The 25,000-nt window shown below is 38.0% G+C and overlaps 1 protein-coding gene across 4 annotated transcripts in view; it reads right to left on the minus strand.

The window, feature by feature from the left end:
- Positions 1-25,000, minus strand: part of LOC135211259 (uncharacterized) — a 49,983-nt gene that overhangs the window by 1,754 nt on the left and 23,229 nt on the right. The window contains exons 1-11 of one of the 4 annotated variants that reach the window (XM_064244554.1): positions 24,531-24,631; positions 22,461-22,522; positions 22,034-22,161; positions 21,777-21,877; positions 12,665-12,845; positions 12,077-12,193; positions 8,968-9,351; positions 8,368-8,427; positions 5,802-5,926; positions 3,683-3,794; positions 639-733 (exon numbers count right to left, since the gene is read on the minus strand). In XM_064244554.1, the coding sequence (XP_064100624.1) occupies positions 662-733; positions 3,683-3,794; positions 5,802-5,926; positions 8,368-8,427; positions 8,968-9,351; positions 12,077-12,193; positions 12,665-12,845; positions 21,777-21,877; positions 22,034-22,161; positions 22,461-22,522; positions 24,531-24,616 (1,428 nt within the window). In that variant the 5' untranslated portion in view covers positions 24,617-24,631 and the 3' untranslated portion in view covers positions 639-661. Of the gene's footprint in view, positions 1-638; positions 734-3,682; positions 3,795-5,801; positions 5,927-8,367; positions 8,428-8,967; positions 9,352-12,076; positions 12,194-12,664; positions 12,846-21,776; positions 21,878-22,033; positions 22,162-22,460; positions 22,523-23,294; positions 23,382-24,530; positions 24,632-25,000 lie in introns of those variants that run through there. The other 3 variants (XM_064244556.1, XM_064244555.1, XM_064244557.1) reach the window with 3 other exon arrangements.

A 25,000-nucleotide genomic window follows, 5' to 3' on the forward strand; every position in this document is an offset into this window, starting at 1 on the left:
GCCAAACAAACGTCTCGTAGGCACAAGAATCTACCTTATGTGAATCGACTATAGTTACCATTCTTAAATCGGCAAAGAAAACTGATTGATCTCCTGCTTGTATGTTGTTCGAAATTCGTATAGACTGTAAACTGATTAGAATATATATTTGAGAGGCCAAAATACTTAAGAGTATATCTTTTAGGTTACATAGTACCTGACGTATATACTAAAGAGTTCAGATCACTTCGATCATACTCTTGAGAGTTCAAAATGCAAATAGTATGCATTTGAGAAATAACAACTCAGAGTGTGCCATTCAAAATAGATATAGATAATATTTTTTAAAACTTGGGGCAAATTTTTGAGAGTTTAAAATACCAAAAGTATAACTTAGAGGGTTCAACACCCTTACAGCATTCCTGGAGAGTTCATTAAACTAAAAAGGCTTACTTATGAGAGTTGAAATAATAATAGTAAGCCTTTGATAGTTCAAGATAATTTTACCATACCTATGAAACTTCAAAATACTTACAGTATAATTTTGAAATTCATAATTCTAGTAGAACAAATAGTATACCCTTGAGAGTTACAAATACTTTTTAGTAAACATGATTATTATTAACCTTTTTGACAATTCAACATATATTAGAGCATACCTATAATGTTTACAAGGAGCTCTTCAGTGCCTTCCATGCCTAGAATCTCGGATTATATTGCAGCAAGCGAGGCGAGTCTTATCCTGACTGTGAACCTGCAAGAAGAATTAAAACATTAGTTTTGGACAGAGCTGCACTCTTCCATTCCCCATGAGAGTTGGTCTAGGGTAGCATTCTTTGTTGACAATAATGATGATATTAATGGTTATGTAACAGTTCCAGGGTCTGGGGGAAAAAACTATAAGAAAGTTACTCTAATTTTGGATGATTTTCTTACTTTCCTGCTTGTATTACAAAATCTATAAAACCATAGAATAACTTTACACACTGAAAACTCTTCACCCAGGTGTATTCTAACCTGAGGTTAGAATACAGAAAGAATGACAAGTAAATAACTCTCAAAGGCAAAATTAAACATAAAAGAAAACAGAAAAGAAAACAGCCCATTCAAGTGAACGAGAAATTGGACACTTCGTAAGAAAAGCATAATTGGACTCTTTTAGCAACAGGTATGTGACATGAAAGTACGTAGAAAGAACTTTTGATTGTTATACATATCAAATGTATCATTTTGTGGCTAACTTGTCATTTACCGGAAGAAGAAATGCCAATTATTAATACACTTACCGAACACATGCACACATTGAATACACACACGTGTGTATAAATATTATATATATATATATATATATATATAATATATAATATTATATAATATATAGATATAATATAATATATATATATTTAATTATATATATAGTATATATAAGGTATATATATATAGATATATATATATACTAATATATATGTGTGTGTGTGTGTGTGTGTGTGTGTGTGTGTGTGTACATACATATATACATAATACACACATATATATATATATATATATATATATATATATATATACATATATATATATAATTGTATGTGTGCAATGAAATGGTATCACCATGAGGGACTGAAGATGGAAAAAATGTGGAAATTGTTAAGGGTATCTGAATGTTGGAAGACAGAAGATCCTGATGGATTAACATCAAGCTAATTTCCGACTGATTTATGAAATTAGGCTGTCAAGCCAATCACTGAGGCACTTTTGTCCATCCAGAGCCATAAAGTAAAGGAAATGAAGTACACGGATCTAAAGGAGGAACTGGGAGAGAACTGCACAATTGCACTTAGACGTAACAGTCAAGGAGGAACTGGGAGATAACTGCACAATTGCACTAAGACGTAACAGTCAAGGAGGAACTGGGAGATAACTGCACAATTGGACTAAGACCTAACAGTCAAGGAGGAACTGGGAGATAACAGCACAATTGCACTAAGACGTAACAGTCAAGGAGGAACTGGGAGATAACAGCACAATTGCACTAAGACGTAACAGTCAAGAGATGTTGGAGAGCAAGACAGAAGAAAGGAAGCTGGAATGGAGGTAGAGTAAAAGGGTATATCGCGGACGCAGCTGGGGACTAAAAGAACCCAGCGGACACCCTTTAGTAAATCCTACAGTGCAATACGAGGGGTGGAATAACGGCAATAGCCCATGGTGGAACTCGATCCAATTTTTTCTTATTGTGGTGCAAGAAAAACAACACAATTAGACGTCAATATAAGAATACAATATCAGAACTTCGGTATCAGAAGATAATCCATAAATCACTGCTTTCGCGCAGTTAAAAATCTGCGAATTTGCTTTAAGGGACTCCCACTTCAGTGATACAAAGGGCTTACAGTGTGATGTGCTAAACAGTCCCTGAAGTCAATTAACTCTAGAAAGGTTCATCTTATGTAGACTAAGCATCAGAAAGGGTTATTATCAACACTTCAAGGATATTCTTGATAATTATAATCACAAACGACTACTCGAACACAGCAACAATAAGTTGCGTAAGTTCACATCGAGATGAAATTACTTCAGTTGCAATCCATGAGCTGTTCATTGACTGAAAGTTATTTCAGTTAGTATATATATATATATGATATAATATATATATATATATAATATATATATATATATACACGTTATATACGAGGTAGGTTACATAGTATATTGAAAAATTATAGGCAATGTGATGAATCTGACTTAGTCGATTTCTTTCACACACATTTCATTTATATATGGGTGTTTCAAAAATCACAAGTGGTTTTTTTTATTGTGTTTTGAAAATTTAATTGAAACATAAAGTGAATGAAATTCATATGTTAAAATCTATCCAAACAGAGAATATCTGTGGTGCCATCTTTGATTTGGAATGTTTATTCATAAGTCAGTGGTACACCTCGACGTGTGCACCACCTTTTTCGTCGTAATTAAGCCACCGTTCCACGCATGCCTGACCTACATCTGTCAACATTTCGGGAATCACTGATGCACTGATGCGTTTCTGATACCATCTGCAAGCGTTGGTAGATCCCGAGGACTTGTTCCATAGACTTCGACTTGATGTAACCCCACAAGAAAAAATCACATGGTGTGAGATGAGGGCGAATGGGGGAGCCGATTCCACGGGATCTACCAACGCTTGAAGAACGCATCAGTTCAGTAGAATGGGCTCCCCGTTCACCTGATCTCACACCATGCGATTTTTTTCCCTTGTGTGTTTACATCAAGTCGAAAGTCTATGGAACAAGGCCTCGAGATCTACCAATGAAAAACACATCAGAAACGCATCAGTGCATCAGTGACTCCCGAAATGTTGTCAGATGTTGGTCAGGCATGCGTGGAACAGTGGCTTGATTGTTATAAAAAAAAAGTGGTGCACGCGTCAAGGTGTACCACTGACTTGTGGACGAACATTCCAAATCAAAAATGATACCAAGGATATTCTCAGCTAATGCAGATTATACCATGTGAATTTTATACACTTTATGTTTCAATTAAATTTTCAATAAACAATACAAAACTATCAGTGACTTTTCAAACACCCGGTATAAATAACTCGTGTAAAAGAATAATTGGGCAGTCAGCCACTCAGATGAGTAAGAAACGAGAAGAGCCATAGAAAGGGGCAAAGGCATCACATTCTTAAACGCAAGAGTCTTACCACAATTGCCTTTCCGATCATCTCGTCGAAGGTGACGTCAATGCTGGCTGAAATCTCATGGTCTATTTCTCCGTCAGCTTCCGCTTTGAAGGTACCTAAGTTGCCTGCATGTCTGGGATTATTGATAAAGAAATAATCATATTAATACAAGAAAAATAATAACAATGGAAATAATCGCCAGAAAACTTTTTAGAGGGAGAAATAATGGGAAAAAAAGGACGCGATTGGAATTCTACTCACCCAGGTTCACCAGTCCTCAGCTTAGGGTTTACTGACCAAAAGTTTTAAAGCAATGCGTTCAGTGAATTTGGCGGTTCGGAGTGTAAACGCTGATTGTTTGTTTGGATACGGAATACTGTAGTAAAATGATATTGTAATTCCACAGTATAGAATTTAATTGAAATGCTGAAGATGATGGCAGCAATATTATAGTTATAAATATTACAACCACTTTTTAATGCACTGCGGGAAGAGCTATTTCTACATTATTTGGGCTGAAAATGCTGAAAGTAGTTGAAAACAAATTGCATGCTAGAGATGACATGATCATTAATAAATATAGAAGCCATTGTTGACAGCAAACGATTTAGACAGTTATTATGTTTGAGCTTGTAGTGTCAGAAAGTTAAGGAATGAGTGCACAAGATTGTTAGTCTAAGGATTGTTGTTTAGATAAACTCAAGCGTTGAAAGGAAAAAAGGGGAATTCTAGTAAGTCCAAGGAAAAAAAATAGGCTGACAATTTCTTGATAACCTGACTGTGCTGAGTTTTTATTTTATTTTTTTTTATTTTTTTTATTTATTTATTTTTTTTAGAACGATAAGGCGCAGGAGTATTAAAATGCAATGGTAAGTGACATGAAAAAAGTGTAGTTTTTAGCGGGCAAGGAGTTCCTGCAGGAAACGAGAATGGCGATAATTTTTAGGAAAGGTTTTCTGGGAAGAGGCTTGAATGTTGGTATCAATGGAGAGACTTTGTCAGATCATATACTAGTACTGAGTATATCAGGAAGAGCAAATTTATAGAAGTAACGAAAAGAAAGGCGGCTAAAGTATGCCTGATTATTTTCACGAGAAGTAGGTAAAATTTTCAAATGGGATCACAAACAGAACATGGTCCTTAGTATAAGAGCAAGTCATAAAGGCGGCTGTGAAGTTTACTGGGCAAAATATTTAGTATATGGCAGAAGGTATAAGTTAACATTTTGTTTACATAAGGCAGCTGAAAGGAGGAATAACAGGGGAAGAGTATTGTGGGTTTGGACAGAGAAGGAGAGTTGATTAATCAACTTGCATGAAACAGCAGTTTGAGAAATTTGTTTGCGAATAAATGATAAAGATGTGTGTTATACATGGATCTAGAAAAGCTTATGACAAAATAAAGAGAATTATTGTATGAACTGTGTTGAGGATGTATGGTACAAAAGGCAAGGGTTGAGAGTGATTAAAAGTTTTGCTTAAGATGAAAGCAGCGTGCCCTAAGAAATGTAGAGTGGGGAGTGACAGGTTTGATGTGAATGAGTGTTTGAGACAGAGGTGGTTCATATCTACATGGTTCCTCAGCATGGTTCCTGAGCATGGATTGAAGTGGGAAGTCAGAGAAAAAGGAGATTAATCTGTAAAGTTGTGGAGCTCCTGATGCTTGTCGAGTATGCAGTATTGACTTGGGATAGAGAAGAGAGCCTGCAGAAAATAGGGGAAGGGTTTGAAAGCCTTTGTAAGCGCATAAAAATGAAAATGACTGAGCAATAGTGCCAATACTAGATATACGTATTAGATATATAGTTGCGTGGGGGGATATAGGTACTGGAACGAAGAGCAAGTGGGACCGCAAGATAGATGAATGATGTCATGTTTCTAGGAGGTTTATTGCACTATTGATGAGCTTTTGCTAAACATAGTTTTAGTTTTAGTTAAAAGATAAATAATATAGTTAAAAGATAAATAATACAGTACACAGCTTTCTGTTGAATATATACACCTACCCCCCACACTATATATATATATATATATATATATATATATATATATATATATATATATATATATATATATATATATATATATATATAGGCTGTATGTATGTATGTATGTATGTATGTGAGTGTATTCTCACTTACTCGTCTCCAAAGGTCCCAGGATCTGAGATAGCTGCTACTGAGGGTCTGTTGTAGCCGCCAGCTGTGTCACAACTCTGGCCATCTACGGCTCTTTCATGAACATGTACAGAATATAAGTTCCCATTCTGCAAATGATGGGTAAGAACTATGTCAAAAAATATATCCTTAATCTTACAAAATATATAGATTTTCTCCCAGTAGAATTCTACGTCCCTTCAAAGTCCTAGATCAAAGATGACAATTCCACAATCTTAGAGCCATTTCAAGCACACAGGGCTAAAGCAGAAAATTAGCAATTCATCAGAAAACTGGTGTGCGGCCAGTGCTATTTTCACTTTTACCATCATTTCTGACAATCATTCTCCATTATACGGTGAGTTAGTTGTGACACTGGCTTGGTTCATAGGCACTGATACAAGAGACTTTAGTGTTTAGAAAGTGGTGCTCTATCAATAAGCTAAATCCAACACACATTTATAGCTAGGGAGTGTTTGTACATTGTAGATATAAATTTATATGTTAGTAGCACTTAGAGTAGTAGTTCAATATGTGGAACAAAGACAAAAGAGGAAGTAGCATCTTATTACGGATGCCTTTCTGACTCTCCAGGACCGAGTACCAATTCAAAATAACGTCAGAAGTTTCAAGAAAACACTAAGCTATGGCGCCTTATGTCTTGGCTAAAGCACAGTCTCTGTAACTATCAAGGGGCTGAGAGAATCAGATTGATAAAAAATCTGTATTCTCTTATCTGAGCGTTGATGTCGTAACTTTAGAACTAATGAGAATTCGTTCGTAGAAGAAGTTAATTTTTTTTCTTTTAAGAACTGATGACTCAGTTCTGGGCATTACTTCAAGAAGGCAGATCAAATGAGAGATAAAAATGGTAACAGATAAACATAAAAATTTTTCGTTGCAATATCACACAGAGAAAACACTTTAATATTCGTGGCTTCTGAGTATTCTGCTATCATACGAATAATTCAAGAACTTTTCAGTGTGATATTTTATGTTAAAATCATCATCAATATGGTGAAATGTACTTTTATTTTAATGAAATGAATCTTATGTAAATTATTGCCTAGAATGCCATAAAAATGCGTTAATTCTTCCATCAACGATGAAAGTTGAACTTTCAACGAATATAATGAAGGAAGTCAAATGTTTTCGTCTATGAGTGAATAGAGCAGCAAAAAACTATAAATTAACAAAAGTTTCCAAGAAATCATTGAAAGTCACTTTGTTTGTTTTATATATACGTATGTATGAGTTTTAGGGCAAAAGCCCAGGCACTGGGGCCAAAGAAGCCATTCAGCGCCGTAGCTTTGTTTGTTTTGTTTGTTTGTGTGGTGTTTTTACGTTGCATGGAACCAGTGGTTATTCAGCATCGGGACCAACGGTTTTACGTGACTTCCGAACCACGTCGAGAGTGAACTTCTATCATCAGAAATACACGTCTCTCACTCCTCAATGGAATGGCCGAGAATCGAACTCGCGACCATCGAAGTGGGACGCCAACACCATACCAACCACGCCACTGAGGCGCTTTAGAAAGTCACTTAGAATTAATTAGATATGAAGAACCAGCCCAAGCAAAACATTTAGAATTACTGTTCAGAAAAACTAGCCATGAAGAATCATTCCAAGCAAACCATTAAGAATTAATCCTTCGAATTTAGACATAACCATTCCTAGCAAAACATTAAGAATTACTCCTTTGTATTATTAGACATAAAGAACCATTCCCAGCAAAACATTAAGAATCACTCCTTTGAATTAATTAGACATAATAACCATTACTAGCGAAACGTTAAGAATTACTCCGTAGAATTGATTGGACATTAAGAACCATTCCTTGCGAAACATTAATGACTCCTCTGAATTAATTAGAAAAAAAAAAAACATTTTCCTAGCAAAACAGAAATTACTGTTCAGAATTTAACAAACATTAAGAGCCAGTCCTAGCAAAACACTTAGAATTACAGTACTCTTCCAACTTAACTAGACATGGAAAACCATTCCTAGCAAAATATGAAGAAATACTCTTTAGAATTGATTAGGCATAAAGAACCCTTCTCAAATTCCATTAAAAATTCCCCTTAGTTCCTAAGAAGCAATTAAGAACTAATTAGAAATAATTAGACATTGAACTCATTCCTAGTAAAACATCAGGAATTATTCCAAAGAATTAATTAGATACAAGGAACTATTCCCGGAAAAACATTAAGAAATACTATATAGTCAATTAGACATTAAGAACCATTCTTAGCAAAAAAACATTGCTAAATAATCTGTAGGTTGAGTGAGACATGAACATCTATTCGCAAGAAACCATCAAGAACTACTTGGAATTAATTAAAAATTAAGGGCAATTTCTAGCTATGAATTAAGGAATACCTGTCAGAATTAATCAGACATCAAGAACCATTCCTATGAAACCACCAAAAACATTTCCCTAGAACTAAAAATACTGACTGAAGACATTATTAAGAACTACTTAGAGTTAATCACATATCAAGTTATTTCTTTGGTCCATTATGACTATTTCAGTAAGAAGACAACCTACCCTTGCGAGGTCAAGTCCGTCCACGTCAATGTCAAAGAAGACGCCATATCTCCCGCCAATCTGTGTAAAAAAAGGCGCCATTCATAATTTTTAGAAAAATACTGATTATGGAAGGTTTAGACTGACAGTGTTGCTAAGTAACTATTAACAAGATGTGACCAGGGAAAATAATGTTTAAATTGATCATAATGTATGATTCTGTAATTTAGGAAATGTTACAGAACATTCAAATGAAGAGGGCAAATTACAAAAAATTAATTACATCAAAATAAACTGTAAAAGGACGAACCAATACTTTCTTACTTGATTTTTACATGTGTAGATAACTTGAAGATACAAAGGTCTTTATATTTTGGTAGTAATTGTCTCTCTTATTCTAGCAATTGACCACTGCTACTTTTGATAGTGCTTTGAAATTAAGGACATACTCTTGAAATGGATAGCTATAAGGGGTTGGGTGCTGCTTTTTACTTTTATATTCTGGTTTCAATATGATATCTTTAAATTTTCTAACTTTGTTCAATCCTTAGCCCAAAGAACACTGACGAGCAAGCTTATCATTAGAACAACAAAGTAAAGTTGTAGCAATAACAACAGTACCCTCTGTGAGATATCAATCTTCCCTCTGACTTGGGACTCTGGAATGTCAGAATTTGGCATCATGTTGCAGTAGGCGTGTTCCCAGTCGTCGACGAAAGTGCCCGGCGCGGGCGGGGCTCTCCGGTCGCCTGGTCTGACCCCTGGGTTGTAGTGGTCACGCTCGTAGTATTGGGCGTCACTTCTGACGTGGCCTAATGCCTTAAAGTCAAGTCCATGGGCGCTGTGGTCGTCCTCATGACTATCATCATGCATGTCATGGGTATCATGCCCGCTGTGCCCACTGTGCCCGCCATGTCCGCTGTGCCCGCCATGTCCACTATGCCCGCCAGGTCCTCCGTGAGCACCTCCACGCCTGTGGGGAGGCCTGGGTCCTGGATAGAAGTCCTGTGAAGTATAATTTAGATTGAAAACGTTCAACAAACATGGTTTTGGATATGAACAGATCAGAGAGCTACAAAAAGTGAATTATTAACTTGAATGTTCAATGAGTTGGACTGTATAATGAATCCTGCTAATTACCAATAGAGTCTCTATCTCCAATTTTCTTTCTTTTTTTCTCTCTGTAGAGATAAAGCAAAAAAGCAAAGTTGAATATATACCTCTGAAGAATCCCGCTAAAATATTTCATATTCAACGATAAATTACTTGGAGCTGAAAATGGGAGAATTCAAAGAACAGTAGCCAAAATTACCTTTGTGTTACAAACTTTATATTTACATGACTCCTCAGTAAAACTTTCAAAACCACAAAATGAGAGAAAATTCATAGAAGAAATATTTTATTTTCAAAGCATTTTATAATGAAAGTTAAATTATTTTGTTTGTATAAAACATGCAAAGACAGTAAGGACTTAAGCTGTGTCGCCACTATACGTTAATGGAAAATGCATCCGAAATTATATTGAGGACACACACACACACACACACACACATATATATATATATATATATATATATATAAATACATATATATGATATATATATATATATAATATATAGATATTCTTATAATATAATATATAATTATATACTAATATATATAAGTCATATCACATTTCCGTGATTCAGATACATACTCGAGCTACAATGTCCTTTAATATCTAATTCGCCCTACCTCGGAATTAATATATTTTCATATATGCTTAACTGAAGGGGAATTTTTTCTCGATAACAGAATTGCCTGGACCGGGGCGCGAACCCACGGAGCCTTTCAAATCCAGGAACGTCAGTGAAGCTTTTACCTACTACACCACCGCAAGAGGTGGTGGTGTAGTAGGTAAAAGCTTCACTGACGTTCCTGGATTTAAAAGGCTCCGTGGGTTCGCGCCCCGGTCCAGGCAAGTCTATTATCGAGAAAAAATTCCCCTTCGGTTAAGCATATATGAAAATATATTAATTCCGAGGTAGAGCGAATTAGATATTAAAGGACATTGTAGCTCGATATATATATATATATATATTATATATATATACTTATATATATAGATATATATATTAATATATATATATTACTATATATCTATATATATATATATATATATATATTAGTCTGTCTGTTTAACATAACAGATGTCAAAACCACTTACCTGTAATCACGTGAGTTTAAACAGAATTGAAAGAATATAGAGTGCGGAAACTTTATAGATATAATATATACAATTATTTTGATAACACTTATATACATTTTTAGTGGTTTCCTTTATCTTCATGCATTTTCTACTACAGATACTTCTACAACAACCATAACTATTACTACCCACTTCTATAACAACGATTACTATTACTTCTCATGTTTACAACAACCATTTCTAATACTACTCACTTCTATAACAACCACACCTATCATTTACTACTCACTTTTTCAACAACCACTACTGTTATTACTCCTTTCTATAACAACCACCTCTATTACTACTCACTTCTATAACAACCACTATTATTACTCACTTTTACAACAACCATTACTATTACTACTCACTTCTACAACAACCATTGCTATAACTACTCATTTTACAACAACCATTACTATTACTAATCACTTCTACAATAACCATAACTAGTACTACTCACTTCTATAACAACCACTACTATTACTACTCACTTTTACAACAACCACTACTATTACTACTCAGTTCTATAACAACCACACCTATTACTACTCACTTCTATAACAACCACTATTATTACTCACTTCTACAACAACCATTACTATTAATACTCATTTTTACAACAACCATTACTATTACTACTCACTTCCACAACATCCATTACTATTACTACTCACTTTTAGAACAACCATTACTATTACTAATCACTCTACAACAACCATAACTCGTACTACTCACTTCTATAACAACCACTATTATTACTACTCACTTCTACAACAACCACTACTTTTACTACTCATTTCTACAATAATCATACTACTCACTTTTACAACAACTACATCTATTATTACTCACTTCTACAACAACTACTATTATTACTACTCACTTCTGCAACAACCATTACTATTAATACTCACTTTTATAATAACCACTACTAATATTACTAATCACTTCTACAACAACCACAACTATTAATATTTACTTCTAAAACAACCAGTACTTTTGCTATTCACTTCTGCAACAATCACTACTTATATTACTCACTTTAACAACAATGATAACCATTACTGCTTTCTTCTACAACAACCATTACTTTTACCACTCACTTCTGCAGCAATCACTACTATTACTGTTCACTATTACAACAACCACTACTATGACTTCTCACAGAAAATAATTTTCCTCCAAAAGGTGGAAAACGAAGGAAGTATCTCGTATCTGAACATTTTCATATTTGCATAGAGAACGTAACAAGTGATAACCTTTCAAAGCTGCAATGACTAGTAGCGATAGCAATAAAATGTAAATACAACCACTTTTATTACTACTATTACTACCACTACTACTACTAGTACTGCTACTACTATTGCTATCGTAATGCACTACCATTGATACATACATACCTAGGCCACAAATACGTCTACCAAAAATGAAGAGCAAGCCTCTAACTACTACTACCATTCATATCACTAATGTTAATTCATCAACATTAACGCTACTTACACCACCTCTCGCTTTGTCTCCACAATTGGCTTGGATCCCACCAGGTCCTCCTCTGCTACCTCTGTCTCCGCAGTTATCCACCAGACCATCCGTTCTTTCGTGACCTCTGCTATGAGACTGGTTGGTAAAAGAAAAAGCGTTGACCTCACTTAATGAACTAAATTAATGAATGAAAACCTTACCTTCATTACCACCGGTATGCCAAGATTCTCTGCGGTTGGGATATCCGTTGGTATATTGTCATAAATACTGTGAGTACTATTTAATGAAAGTCAGTATGGTAAGTTTCATTGCGTAATTTCTATGATATATTGTATTCATTCTTCCATCGATAGCAAGTTGTTTACGGTGGGATTGGTTTGCGCTGTGTAATCGTAAACATTATTAACTTATATAAATAGGAATACTTCCTGAGATAACCAGATATATATGTGGTTTTGAGCAATTTAATACTCGCATGCACCTTTGGAATATGCATACAGACGCCCAGATGTATCCGACAGGTATTCTAGGTTTTGGCGTATTCATTCAGCTGTAAATACATCCATATATGCACTTGTCGAATGAACAGAGATAGATTCAACTTACACCCCCATCTTCATGACTGTCATCATCATCTTCCCCACTGTCATAACCGTGACTGCTACTGCCATAGGTCCGACCACCATGACCACTGCTGCTACCATGGCTACTGTGTCCACCGCGACTGTGGTCATCATGGCCGCCGTGGTCGTCATGCCCACCGTGCCCGTGGGATGTCTCCAGATGTCTGAGGAAAGGAAGACAAGGTGCCCAAAGACTTGTTAATCCCTTTTGGTCTTGTAAACTCATAAACATACGTCGATAACTTACCTTACACATTTCAAAAACAGGTTGAAAGCAAGTTAACGACTTATTGATAGTTCTAGGGGTGAACCCACACTACAGTACAATATGGTATAAACACATATTAAAATCAAATTAACGATCTAATGGTAGCCCTAGCCAGTATTTCATATGATTATCAATCATTAGTTAAAGATTTGTTCTCCACTTGCAGATGTTAATTAATTTTCTAATAAATTTTTGTGATAGACGAGATAAGTTTTCAACGAGTGTTTATGATTATGTTTTACACCGGTGTGGACGCTCTTTCCAGAGCTTCAAACAATAATCTACCATTTGCCAAAAATGTGTTCTCCTCTTACAGATGTTGGTTTGTTTTAAAAATGTTTGCAATGTGTTTGGGATAAGTTGTCAACGTGTGTTTTTGACATGTCTTACTGTAGTTTGACTGCACCCTGAAAAATATTTGGAGAGTTTTGTAGTTGTTGATATTTCGGTGTGTATGGCCTTAAATCACAGAAATATGAAGAATACTGAGAAAGCACAGTTGGTTATTGGAGCCAAGTGAAAAAGACGTGTTAGAAAAATAATTTTTCACCTATGGGCCCCAAAAATATTCAGTTAAATGCCTCAAGACATGTAAAAATAGATTAAACACACAAAAGCACCTGTGACCCAAAAGAACCTTATGTAAAAACTATAAAATGTAATTGACAAAGATGATAATTGGGACAATGGTGAAGTAGACTTAACCAACAGCCTCTTTCGGTCAGTTATAACACTTCCTAGGATGACCTATAAGGAGGAGGAAAGATACGAGTACATCTTTGGTTCCCCAGTCAATGAGTGGCTTTTCAATCTCAGTTTGTAGTCTATTTGATTTTGATTTCTACCTATCTTAGGCAAAAGGTTTGTTATTATGAAATCTATTATGCTAATTCTTTGATAAGAAAAAGTAGGTAAAGTTCATATATGTAAAAAGTAATGTTTTCATCGTTTATACACACACACACACACACACACACACACACACACACACACACACACATATATATATATATATATATATATATATATATATATATATACATACATATATATATATATATATATATATATATATATATATATGAATAACTTGATCACAAAGTATATAAAACGTGATGCTATGTATAAATAAAGGTTTTTTTTGCCTCGAAGGAAAAAAATGAAAAAGCGAGATAGCCAAGTACTTTCGGTCCTGTTCGGACCCTTTACTTGGCTATCTTGCTTTTTCATTTTTTTCCTTCGTGACACAAAAAACCTATATATATATATATATATATTATATATATATATATATATATATTTATATATATATATATATATATTGTCAATCGTGACGGCCTCTCCGCCATTTTATCCTCTCATACGAGAGAAGCAGCCTGGGAATTTGAACAAATGCAGCTCAGTTGCCTCTACCCAGAGCCTCGCCACACACCCGCCTATCCTAGAGCAGTCTCCTCCCCGAGGTCTCTTACTTTCAGATGCCACCGCAAGACGACAGCGTCAAGTTGGCACCCCCCAAAATGGGGAATCGTGATGCAAGTCTAGGCCTAAAACAAAAGGGACCAAAGGTTGCTGACCAGTAGAAAACCCTCCAGGGAAGTAAACCCCCACTTTCAAAGGATGAGAGGGAGGAAACTGAGGCGTGGGTGGCCGTTCTTCACCGATTGATATTCTTAGGAAGTGGACGTGCTGTCCTCTGTCCGCCCCTTCCGAGAGGCAACTGTCTCTCCCTTAAAAGGTAGGTGTCTGTTGTATGAGAACCTTGTACCCTAACCTATCCTTCCTCCTTCCCCAGGATCACATCCCATCCTTCCCTCCTATCCGTACAGAAAGAAATCCTACCCACCGATCCTTTGTTCCTCTCGGAACAAAGGATATGCACAGTTAATATGCACAGATAAGATTAGCTTATTTGTGCATATTAACTAGGATTTAACTGTCGTAAAGTTCCCTTTCAGGGGACGAGAGTACTTTTGCTGAACTTCCACGTAATCTGATTACAAACCGAACTGTAGTATGTACACATTCCACTCCAGAGAAGCCCCTTGCAGCTTCAAGCTTCAGCGGTTAACCACGGTTAACCTATAATTATAATTTTATTTTATATCCTATCCGTTGTACTCTCCTTTGTAACTACAATTGTACCAAGTAATTGTTAAATACATTTATTGCCGGTATTTAGTGTCTGTATGCTGGCTGGCGACCTCCAAATTCCCTTCCTTTTATCTATATAAATTATGATACACGTGTGCTAATAACTACTGAAGGCTTGAGCAATCGTGAAATCGTAAGACTGGCGACCTTGCCAGGATTCGCTAAGATAGTTGGTTAATATCTTTGTTTTAAAGTAAATATTCCCCTTTCTATCTTTGGTGACTAAGACGAACCTTAACTTCCCTTTTGAGTAAATTATATTATAAGTGGAGTTGGAACCGTGGAAGCGCAACAGCCAAGAAAACCTTAATATTTCGTTAAAATCTCTTGTAAGTGTTAAGAAGGAATTTGCATAATGATAAACAGGGAAGATAGGAATATAAATTCCCGCTAACGTTCGTAATCATAATGCAAAAACAATCACTGTGTTTTATGTTCATTTTTATATCCTAAATGGTAAATAAAGTGCGTTGGTTGTGGAATAGTCTCTTGTTTAAAATCCAGCGAAAACATAGTGCATGTGTGTGTGCATGAACGCTGCTAGCCCACTGGGCAGCAAACCGTCAAGTGTTTTAACAATTTTTCATAATGAGTTTCAATATTGTTCATAGATAGCAACGGAAATCGTCGTGTTAGGTTGTTCTTATTATATTTAATGCAATTATATCCTTGGATTTCAAAAATAATTATGATTTAAGAATTTTTTTTTCTTCTTTTACGAAACTTAGCTTTTGCACAGTTGTAAACAGAGGGCAAACCTGGAATAGTCTAGCCCCACATGCACATAACCCGGAATGGAGACACGGTTGCTTGCTTGTTTGTTTTTCTCTTTTGAGCTCCAACTTTACGTGTTTATGTTAGTAGGGCAAGCTTTTTCAGTGTGAGGAAAAGGTAAATAACGGTATATGCCTTGTTACTTTGTCATTTTTTTCCACCTAGTGTGATAGGCATGTGTAAATGGTTGGGAAAGAAATAATTCCTGTGCGGTTGTGCTAAATCATTCAATTTAAGATTTCATATTATTATAATTTATTTCATTTCTTAATTAAATCTTGGTAGAGGATCTTTTTGTTAACTTTTGGGAGACATAATTCATTTATTTTAAGTGAAGGGATTAGTTATTGGGGTTAATCATCTCTAGTGAAGCAAAATTAATGAGCGTCTCATTGATTGCCAGCTAAACCAAAATAGCAGTTCCTACGCAATCTTATCTTATGCTTAAACCGCCCCCGCCTCCCTCCGGGTCAATTTAAAGTTGTGTTATTTTAGACGTTTGTTTACCTTTAGAATTCTTATTGTACCCTCAAACAGACAACCACAACTACAAACCCTAATTTCAATAGCTAGCCAGGCTGTGATTCCTGCCATAGGTCTATTATTCTAGCTAGCCTAGGGAATCACCCATCGCTGTGATTCCTGTCATAGGCCTATTATTCTAGCTAGCCTAGGGGATCACCCGTAGCTGTGATTCCTGCCATAGGCCTATTTTTCAAGTTAGCCTGGGTGATCACCCCTCGTTGGGATTCCTGCCATAGATCTATTATTCTAGCTAGCCTAGGGGATCACCCATTGCTGTGATTCCTGCCATAGGCCTATTATTCTAGCTAGCCTAGGGGACCACCCATCACTGTGATTCCTGCCATAGGCCTATTTTTCAGGCTAGCCCAGGGGATCACCCATCACTGTGAATCCTGCTGTAGGTCCATTTTTCTAGCTAACTTTCAGGATCACCCATCGTTGTGATTCCTGTTTACGGCTTAGGGCCATATAGCTTACAGGTACACCCCTAGATGTGCATTCCTGTCATTTGCACACCTCTACAGTGTAGTCTCTTCCAGGTACAATTATTGGTCGTGGTGCACCTCTGCACCGCTCTATCTGTATCCTTCCTGCTGCCGGACTTCTGCTTTGGCCAGAGTGTCTTTCCCTTCCGTGCGATTGCTCGCATGGCCAGCACCCCACTTACAAATTATTGTTGAGGGTGATCTAGTAGTCATTTCGAGGAAATTAGCAAAATGGCCACCACTGAGATCCATGCTATACTGGAATTGGGAAAGAGACTCGGACATGAGGGAACAGAATTGCAAGAATTTGTCCGAGAAACCCAGAAAGCAGCCAGGGAGCGAAGGCAAGAGGAGAAAGAAAGAGAGAAGGAAGAGCGGGAGAGGGAAAGAGAGAAGGAACGGCAAGAGCATGAATTAAAAATAAGGGACAAAGACATTGAATTGGCCCAGCTCCAATCCTCACAAGCTCCACCTAATGGTACTCCGCTACCTGGGCCAGGCTCCCCATCCTTGCCTGTCCATATTCTCATTCCTCAGTGGGACGATAAGGATCCCGTAAGGTGGCTACATGAAGTGGAGTCAGTGTTCCAGACATGTGCTGTGGCAGGGTAGATGAAGGCCCTACTTCTGGCCAAGCATATGCAAGGAAAAGGGAAGGCTGCTCATTACGTCTTGCCCGTTGATCGACAAGGAGATTTTGAGGCTGTTCGGAAGGCCGTGATAGAGGCTTACAAGCTGAGCCCTGAACATTGGTGTCGTCAGTGGCGTGGACAAGCCAAACCCCCCACGCAACCTTGGGCTGACTGGGCTTTTCAGAAGGATAGGCTCTACACCCTCTGGCTTGGGGCTGCGAAGTGCACTGCCATCGAGGACCTCCACGAGCTTTTCAAAATTGAGGACTTCCATAGGAATGCCCCACCAGAGCTCTCCCTCTACATTACCGAGAAGAAGCCAACCACCTTAAGGGCTTGTTGCGAGTATGCTGATGAATACGAGCTCGTCCGGCATAACTCAGAGTCCCAACGCACTGCTCCTCCCACTGCCTCTGCTCTAGCTGGTAAGCCTAAGCCCAAGCAAAACCCACTTTCTTCCACTAAGTGCAGCCTCTGTGGGAAATCCAACCATACTGAAGCAGACTGCCCAACAAAGCAGTCAACACCAGCAGCTGCCCCTTTGGATACGACCCCTAAGCCTAAACCTAAGGGTCGGGGTTCAAGAAGGGACTATTCTAATGCCTACTGCGAGGTTTGCAACACCAAGGGACACACTAAGACAGGTCAGGTTGTCCCAAACAAGTTCCAGCCACCCTCCCAGTTGTCCTCACCATCTCCACTCGAGACACACCCCGCAGGCAACCTGCTGAAGGGGAGATCACAGTTGCCCCACTTGAAGGCGACGTCCCACCACAATTAGTCCGAGCCTTTGAGGATAATGGTGTGGACGTTTCCCTGATCTCAAGGCACCAGGTGCCTGCTGGTGCCCAGGTTTGGGAGGATGAACGTATGACTGTCAGGTGGATTGATGGGGTCACAAGGATCCTACCTACGGTTGAACGGAGGGTGACCACACCCCTTGTCAGCCGACAGTACCGGTTTGGAGTTGTGAGTGATGTAGCCCATGAAGGTTATGACCTTCTGCTAGGCCAAAACCTTATCCCTGCCAACTGCAGAGCAGCTTCAACCTCTAAGGATGAAGAATCTTCACGTCCTTCAAAGGAGACACATGTAGTGCTGGAAAAGCTTCAGCAGTGCCATCACTTCGAACGACTGAAGTCCCTTGTATTACTAGGGAAGCCATCTCTGTTTCCCATGCCAGAGAGGCGGGTGCTACAGATTTCAACCAGGAAAGTACTGCTCCCTCAGAGCAACACCAGTTGCATCACTCGGTTAGTTGTGACTGGACAAATGGTCATGGTATAGAACAGTTAACCAACAATATTGCACAGCTTACTGAACAGTTCACTGAACAGCGGTCTAGGCTATACTCTCTTGTGGAAGACCAAGGCAAAGTCCTAGTAAGTTTAATGCGACAAATGGAAGCTGTTATCAGTGAGAGTCATGCCAAGCCCCTCACTTCTGTCTCGGATCCAGTGCCTATTAATTGTAGTAGTACACCTATTGCACCATCGGCACTCCCTCATCAGCACATCGAGCATCCCATACAAACTGTACTTCAGTCGGGTGCTAACTATCCTTTGCCAGTGCCAGCAGAGAAGTCACCAGTCATTCCAGGCATCACCTCCACAGGTGGAAATAGCGGGTGAACATTGCCTTTCATGCCAGTTGACACCTCCCAGCCACCTCTAGGTTTTCGTCCCCAGAGTTCTCTTATGACAGCTACTTCTCTAGAATCCCAGGCCTTTCTGCCACCTAATGTGGGATATTTTAGTGTGCATTTCCCTCCAGAACAGCCTGTGGATTCTGCAGGTCACCTAGCCCAGGGTCTAAAGGAGGACTTCTCTCCAATCGTGCCAGTGACGATACGGCACGAAGAAGGGCCAGGCTCTTCCACAGAGCATGAAGAAGGAACTATCACTCTAGTCCCAGAACCAAATACGACTGGCCCTGATGTGCGAGTCATTGAACATTCCTTCGAAGCAACAGAAACTATGGTACCTCTCTCGGATAGATCTTCGTCCACTGCCCTGTTGAACACAGGTGCAATTGCAACTAGTATAGGCATAACGTCAGGTAAGCATCCTACTGTCACTCCTAGAGTTTCCCAGGATATCCTTAATTCTGCGGTACCTGCTTTGGAAGAGCTTGCTAAGGGTCCTGTTGGACCAGGGACAGAGGTTAAGCATTCCATCTCCCTAAGAAATCATCATCCAAACACAGTAGTAGCTGAGCCAGAGCTCCCTGTATGAAGTGACTGGAAGGCTGAGCACCTTAAAGGCTTAGACCCCCAGGATCATAACTGGAGGGTTGGGCGCTGCAATCACGGGCACTAACAGAGCATATGTGCTCCCCCCCCCAGCATTAGTGCCTGATGCACAATGCCATGTATATATAGAACTTAGACTGTAGGTTGTATGAATGTTGTATTGAGCCCTGGTGGCCTCCCCAGCTTCACAAACTGAGGAGATACCTTGGCCCCATTTTGTTTGTTCCTGTATTTACCTCTGTCATTTTGGATGTTGTATTGAGCCCTGGTGGTTTCCCCAGCTTCACAAACTGAGGAGCCATCTTGGCCCCATTTTTATTTATTTATTTATTTTTTTTTTGTCCTCTTATTTTAATATTTTTTATAACTTGCTTTGTTTTGCTTTAGTTAGCGTCATGCTATTATTTGTTCCTTTGTTTTATATTCCATATGAACTCAATGAAAATTGTTTCATGCATATCGCTGCGCTAGGTCACTGTTGAGTTAAACTAGTAATACATGCCATTTTGTCAAGTTACTGCCTTATAGCCCACTTGCTTACTTTAATTGGCACTTAAAGTTAACCTCACAGCAATTTATTTAAGAGATTTTGACCCTAGATGCAGCCTAGCAATTAGTTCATTTTTTTGGTGAGGCTCACTAGGTGTGGGGACACTGAGTCAAATGGCTCCAGACCTTGCTTGCAGAGTTCTTGACCCATTTAAGGACAAAATCTCTGCTAAAATGGGGCGCTGTCAATCGTGACCGCCTCTCCACCATTTTATCCTCTCATACGAGAGAAGCAGCCTGGGAATTTGAATGAATGCAGCTCGGTTGCCCCTACCCAGAGCCTCACCACACACCCGCCTATCCTAAAGCAGTCTCCTCCCCGAGGTCTCTTACTTTCAGATGCCACCATAAGACGACAGCCCCAAGTTGGCACCCCCCAAAATGGGGAATCATGAAGCAAGTCTAGGCCTAAAACAAAAGGGACCAAAGGTTGCTGACCAGTAGAGAACCCTCCAGGGAAGTAAACCCCCCACTTTCGAAGGATGAGAGGGAGGAAACCGAGGCGTGGGTGGCCGTTCTTCACCGATTGATATTCTTAGGAGGTGGACGTGCTGTCCTCTGTCTGCCCCTTCCGAGAGGCAACTGTCTCTCCCTTAAAAGGTAGGTGTCTATCCTTCCTCCTTCCCCAGGATCACATCCCATCCTTCCCTCCTATCCGTACAGAAAGAAATCCTATCCACCGATCCTTTGTTCCTCTCCCTCTCCTACCCTACGGCGCGCCCTCGTGTCAGGCCTGGCTTAAGACCGTTTCCCCTTGCCTGAGAGTAGCCTCTCTTCATAATGTCTAAGTGCTAACCATTTGTAAATATAGCTGTTGCCATGTGTAATTCCTATAAGACTTATAGCTACGTCCATTAGTAGAAATAATCTGTATAAGTCAAATAGTGAAGTGTAAGTGAATGGTTAAGTGGATTAGCGTATCTGTGCATATTAACAAGGATTTAACTGTCGTAAAGTTCTCTTTCAGGGGACGAGATTACTTTTGCTGAACTTCCACGTAATCTGATTACGAACTGAACCGTAGTACACATTCCACTCCAGAGAAGCCCTTGCAGCTTCAAGCTTCAGCGGCTAACCACAGTTAACCTATAATTATAATTTTATTTTATATCCTATCCGTTGTGCTCTCCTCTGTAACTACAATTGTACCAAGTAATTGTTAAATACATTTATTGCCGGTATTTAGTGTCTGTATGCCGGCTGGCGACCTCCAAATTCCCTTCCTTTTATCTATATAAATTATGATACACGTGTGCTAATAACTACTAAAGGCCTGGGCAATCGTGAAATCGTAAGGATATATATATAAATATATATATATATATATATATATATATATATATATATATATATATATATATATATATATCGGTATACACTTATAAATATTTACAGGTACTTCAACATAGTTCGAATTAATGTTGTTATTAATCAAGCAAAAACAAATAATGACTTACTGTAGTAAGACATCGCTGTGGTGAGAGTTGTGTCCTTCATGGGGATGTTTCAGGTGATGGACGTGATGCTCATGAGCCAAAATAGAAACTTCGTCCAATGTCTATTAGAATGAAGGAAATAGAATCAAGCCTTGCATGTTGGAACTAATCAAGATTTTCATATCAGAGATATCTTCAGATATTCTAAAATAAATTACCACTACATATAAAGAAAGGCAACGAAATATTTCCTAGGTAGTAGAAGGTTACACACTGACCTTATCGAGGTCATGTTCATGGTCCATATCTCCATTGTGCACATGGAAGTTGACCTCTCTCTTCAACTGGCTGACCTCTTCCCATAAAGAGGTCAGATTTGCCAGGATGTAATCCAAACTGCGCGTGTCTTTGGATAAATACCAGAGGGATCAGAAAAGGATTCTATTTTTTTCACAGACTTATTTCTGTAATATACAATACACAATGTACAACGCAGTATAAATTAGACCCCGTGCACATCAAATGAAGAACGAATTATCACCGGGTAGTTTACAAATGTGGATTTTTATGTAATAATTTGCCATCATGAGCATATGGTTTCATGTAATACTTTTTCATTTTATTTTTGAGTCAAAGAAAATTTTGTGAACTGCTTAATTTTTTCCCTCATGAATGATTATTTTTAAGATTTTCTGTAGAACACACCTGTAGGCGCGGCTGAAGCCGCAGCCACCATAAGCGACACCAGTAATATCTTCTGGAAAATCCTGGAATGCCAAAGGAAAAACGTTTAGTAGTCTCTTTTTATAACTTTGGAATACTCTCTCTGCTTCGGTTTTCCCTTATACTTCGGGCCTGGGCTAGAAAAGGACATCAGGTGGCTCGTTCCTTTGACCTTTGCTTTAAAGAAGACAATATTTCATACCTCTAGTTTTGCTGCGAGTTTAGAAAAAAAAAAATCTTATAGAAACTGACACTGAAATTAAAGCACTCCTATTGATAGTTGAAAAAAAAAGAACTAATCTTTTTATGACTAATGTAAAGGAGTAAATCTCTTTTAGGCAATGCAAGACTAAAATCGGATTTATGTTGTTTATCAAAAGTCATCTGGCATCTTATTTGATCATCGGAAATACTGAGTGTCTCAGAGTGTTCAGCCTTAGTAAAAAAAAAGCTGTTGGATATCTCTCGGTTAAAGCTTTACCAGAAATCAGTAATCTATGATTACTGGATAATTCCAAAGGACTGCGAAATATCGTCCTCATTTGCAGAAATTACAAGACCCCGTAATTTTTCCAAAATAATTAGAAGTCTCCTTTTCAAAGGCATTAAGATCACCCCCATCGAAGAAGTGAAAGAAACTAAAAGTGTTTTGTCTTTGGAAGATATGGCCTCGTAAAAATTCAAAACTGCCCTGATTTACATCGAAGAAAACTTTTAACCTAAGAAAAATGGGGCGGCAATAAAGAAACAAGGTAGCAACTTCAAGAAATTTAACATTTCTTGCGCAACGAAACAGGAGGAAGTTTTTATACTCACATGTTCTCTAGACGGAGACAAAAGTCTCTCTAGAAGTTATCGCTGTTCACAGCACCGGTTAAAACATTCAGAAGTCATGCTGATAATTATGAGTCAAGTTCTCGTGACAAGAACGAAAATTTTTGAAATCTCTAATCTATTTTCACTCAGGTTGTCCATGTACTCAACGAGGCGAAACTGATAAGAAAATCAGTGATTATCTCAAGAAACTAAATAGATAAATAGATAGAGAGATAAAATGAGTAAATGATAAGGAGACGTCATAGCAACAACTGAACTGGATTTGAGAAAGGACATCGGGTCAAGAGGAACGAGGAAAGCAAGTATGTAAGTTGTACTGTTGTCTCTGAAGAGGTTGCGATAACAATTATGAAGTCGATACAGTTCCAGTCTCTACAATGTGATGAAGGTTAGTGAGGAGTTGGAGATAGACGTATAACTGGTAAAATAAAAAAAATGGTGTGTCTATAGAATTAGTGCCACGGATACTCAGAGCGATATAGGTTGTATTAAATCAGTTAAAAGCAGAGAGGTATAATATTAACCAATGTGAAACTAATAAGGTGAAAGTCAGCCCCAAAGCAAGAAATCTGAAGGTATTTGAAATGTTGAAATGTTATGACGTGTAAGGTATAAAGGGAAAGGCAAACGTATGCAAGATTAAAAAAAAAAAAAAACATTGAAATCAAATTTTGTAAGACGAGTGGTCTCTATAGGTACTATTGTTAAATCCTGAACCATGTCTAGAGCAGATTCTGTTTGACAGTGACCAAGCCTTGGAATCCGGATACGAATCCATTAAAACCAGCTGATGGTGTAAAGACAAAGTAAAAAATTTCCAAACTCTTTCTTTAAGATTAATCATGCTTACCATCTTCCTTTTTTAGAGCACAATACTCCAGAAAAATAAGAGGAATTATATGGAGTGATTCGATTCTTACAAATCCATTACAACACTGAAATGCTCATCTCTCAAGCAACAAATTTGCAAATACATCATTTGAGAAGACCGGGAGAGAAATTCCATTCCCGTCTTTGGCGTCCTTATCTCCTGTGTCAGTACATGCAACAAATTCAGTGGCGTCTACTTTTATTTCACATACATTTTAACAATCTAATACTTCTACGGGTGTTTGGTTCTGTTTACCCTGTTTTTTTTTATCTTTTTTTATGAGGCACTCATGAATAATGATAATAAGGAGAGTTGTCTTTGGTCTTTTGTGAGATCATACGTACCAGTTAGAGGCTAATACATGGACAGCAAGTTGATGGATTATTACAAGCAACCGACATCCAGGTGTCTTTGTATGACATGACCTCATTTAGGAGTTATATAAGATCCTGCAAGGGAAGAAATAAAAAGATTAAGCAAGATGGCGCCTCACTTAGCAGTGTTTGTTTTGGTTCTCCACATCCGCTTATATCTACTGATATACTCTTCAATTGACTAGTAATTGGCAACTGTTGATGATTGTATCCGGTAATTGGTGCTGTTAGCTAAAGGGGAGTGTCCCGGACTGCTTTTATTCTGTTAAAATGGTTGTGTTTTCCTTCACTGTTTTTCATCTTTTGCCTTCACTTCAGCGTTTATTCAATTATTAGTTGGCCCTTGTTCCGTTTAGACATTTATTTATCTTAGCCAGATCACGCATATGTCCCTTCAGCATCATAAGGAAAAAGCAAACGACGATTCTCCAAACATTTAT

The sequence above is a fragment of the Macrobrachium nipponense genome, chromosome 4, assembly GCF_015104395.2.
Source record: "Macrobrachium nipponense isolate FS-2020 chromosome 4, ASM1510439v2, whole genome shotgun sequence".
In the NCBI taxonomy this organism is placed as follows: Eukaryota; Metazoa; Arthropoda; class Malacostraca; order Decapoda; family Palaemonidae; genus Macrobrachium; species Macrobrachium nipponense.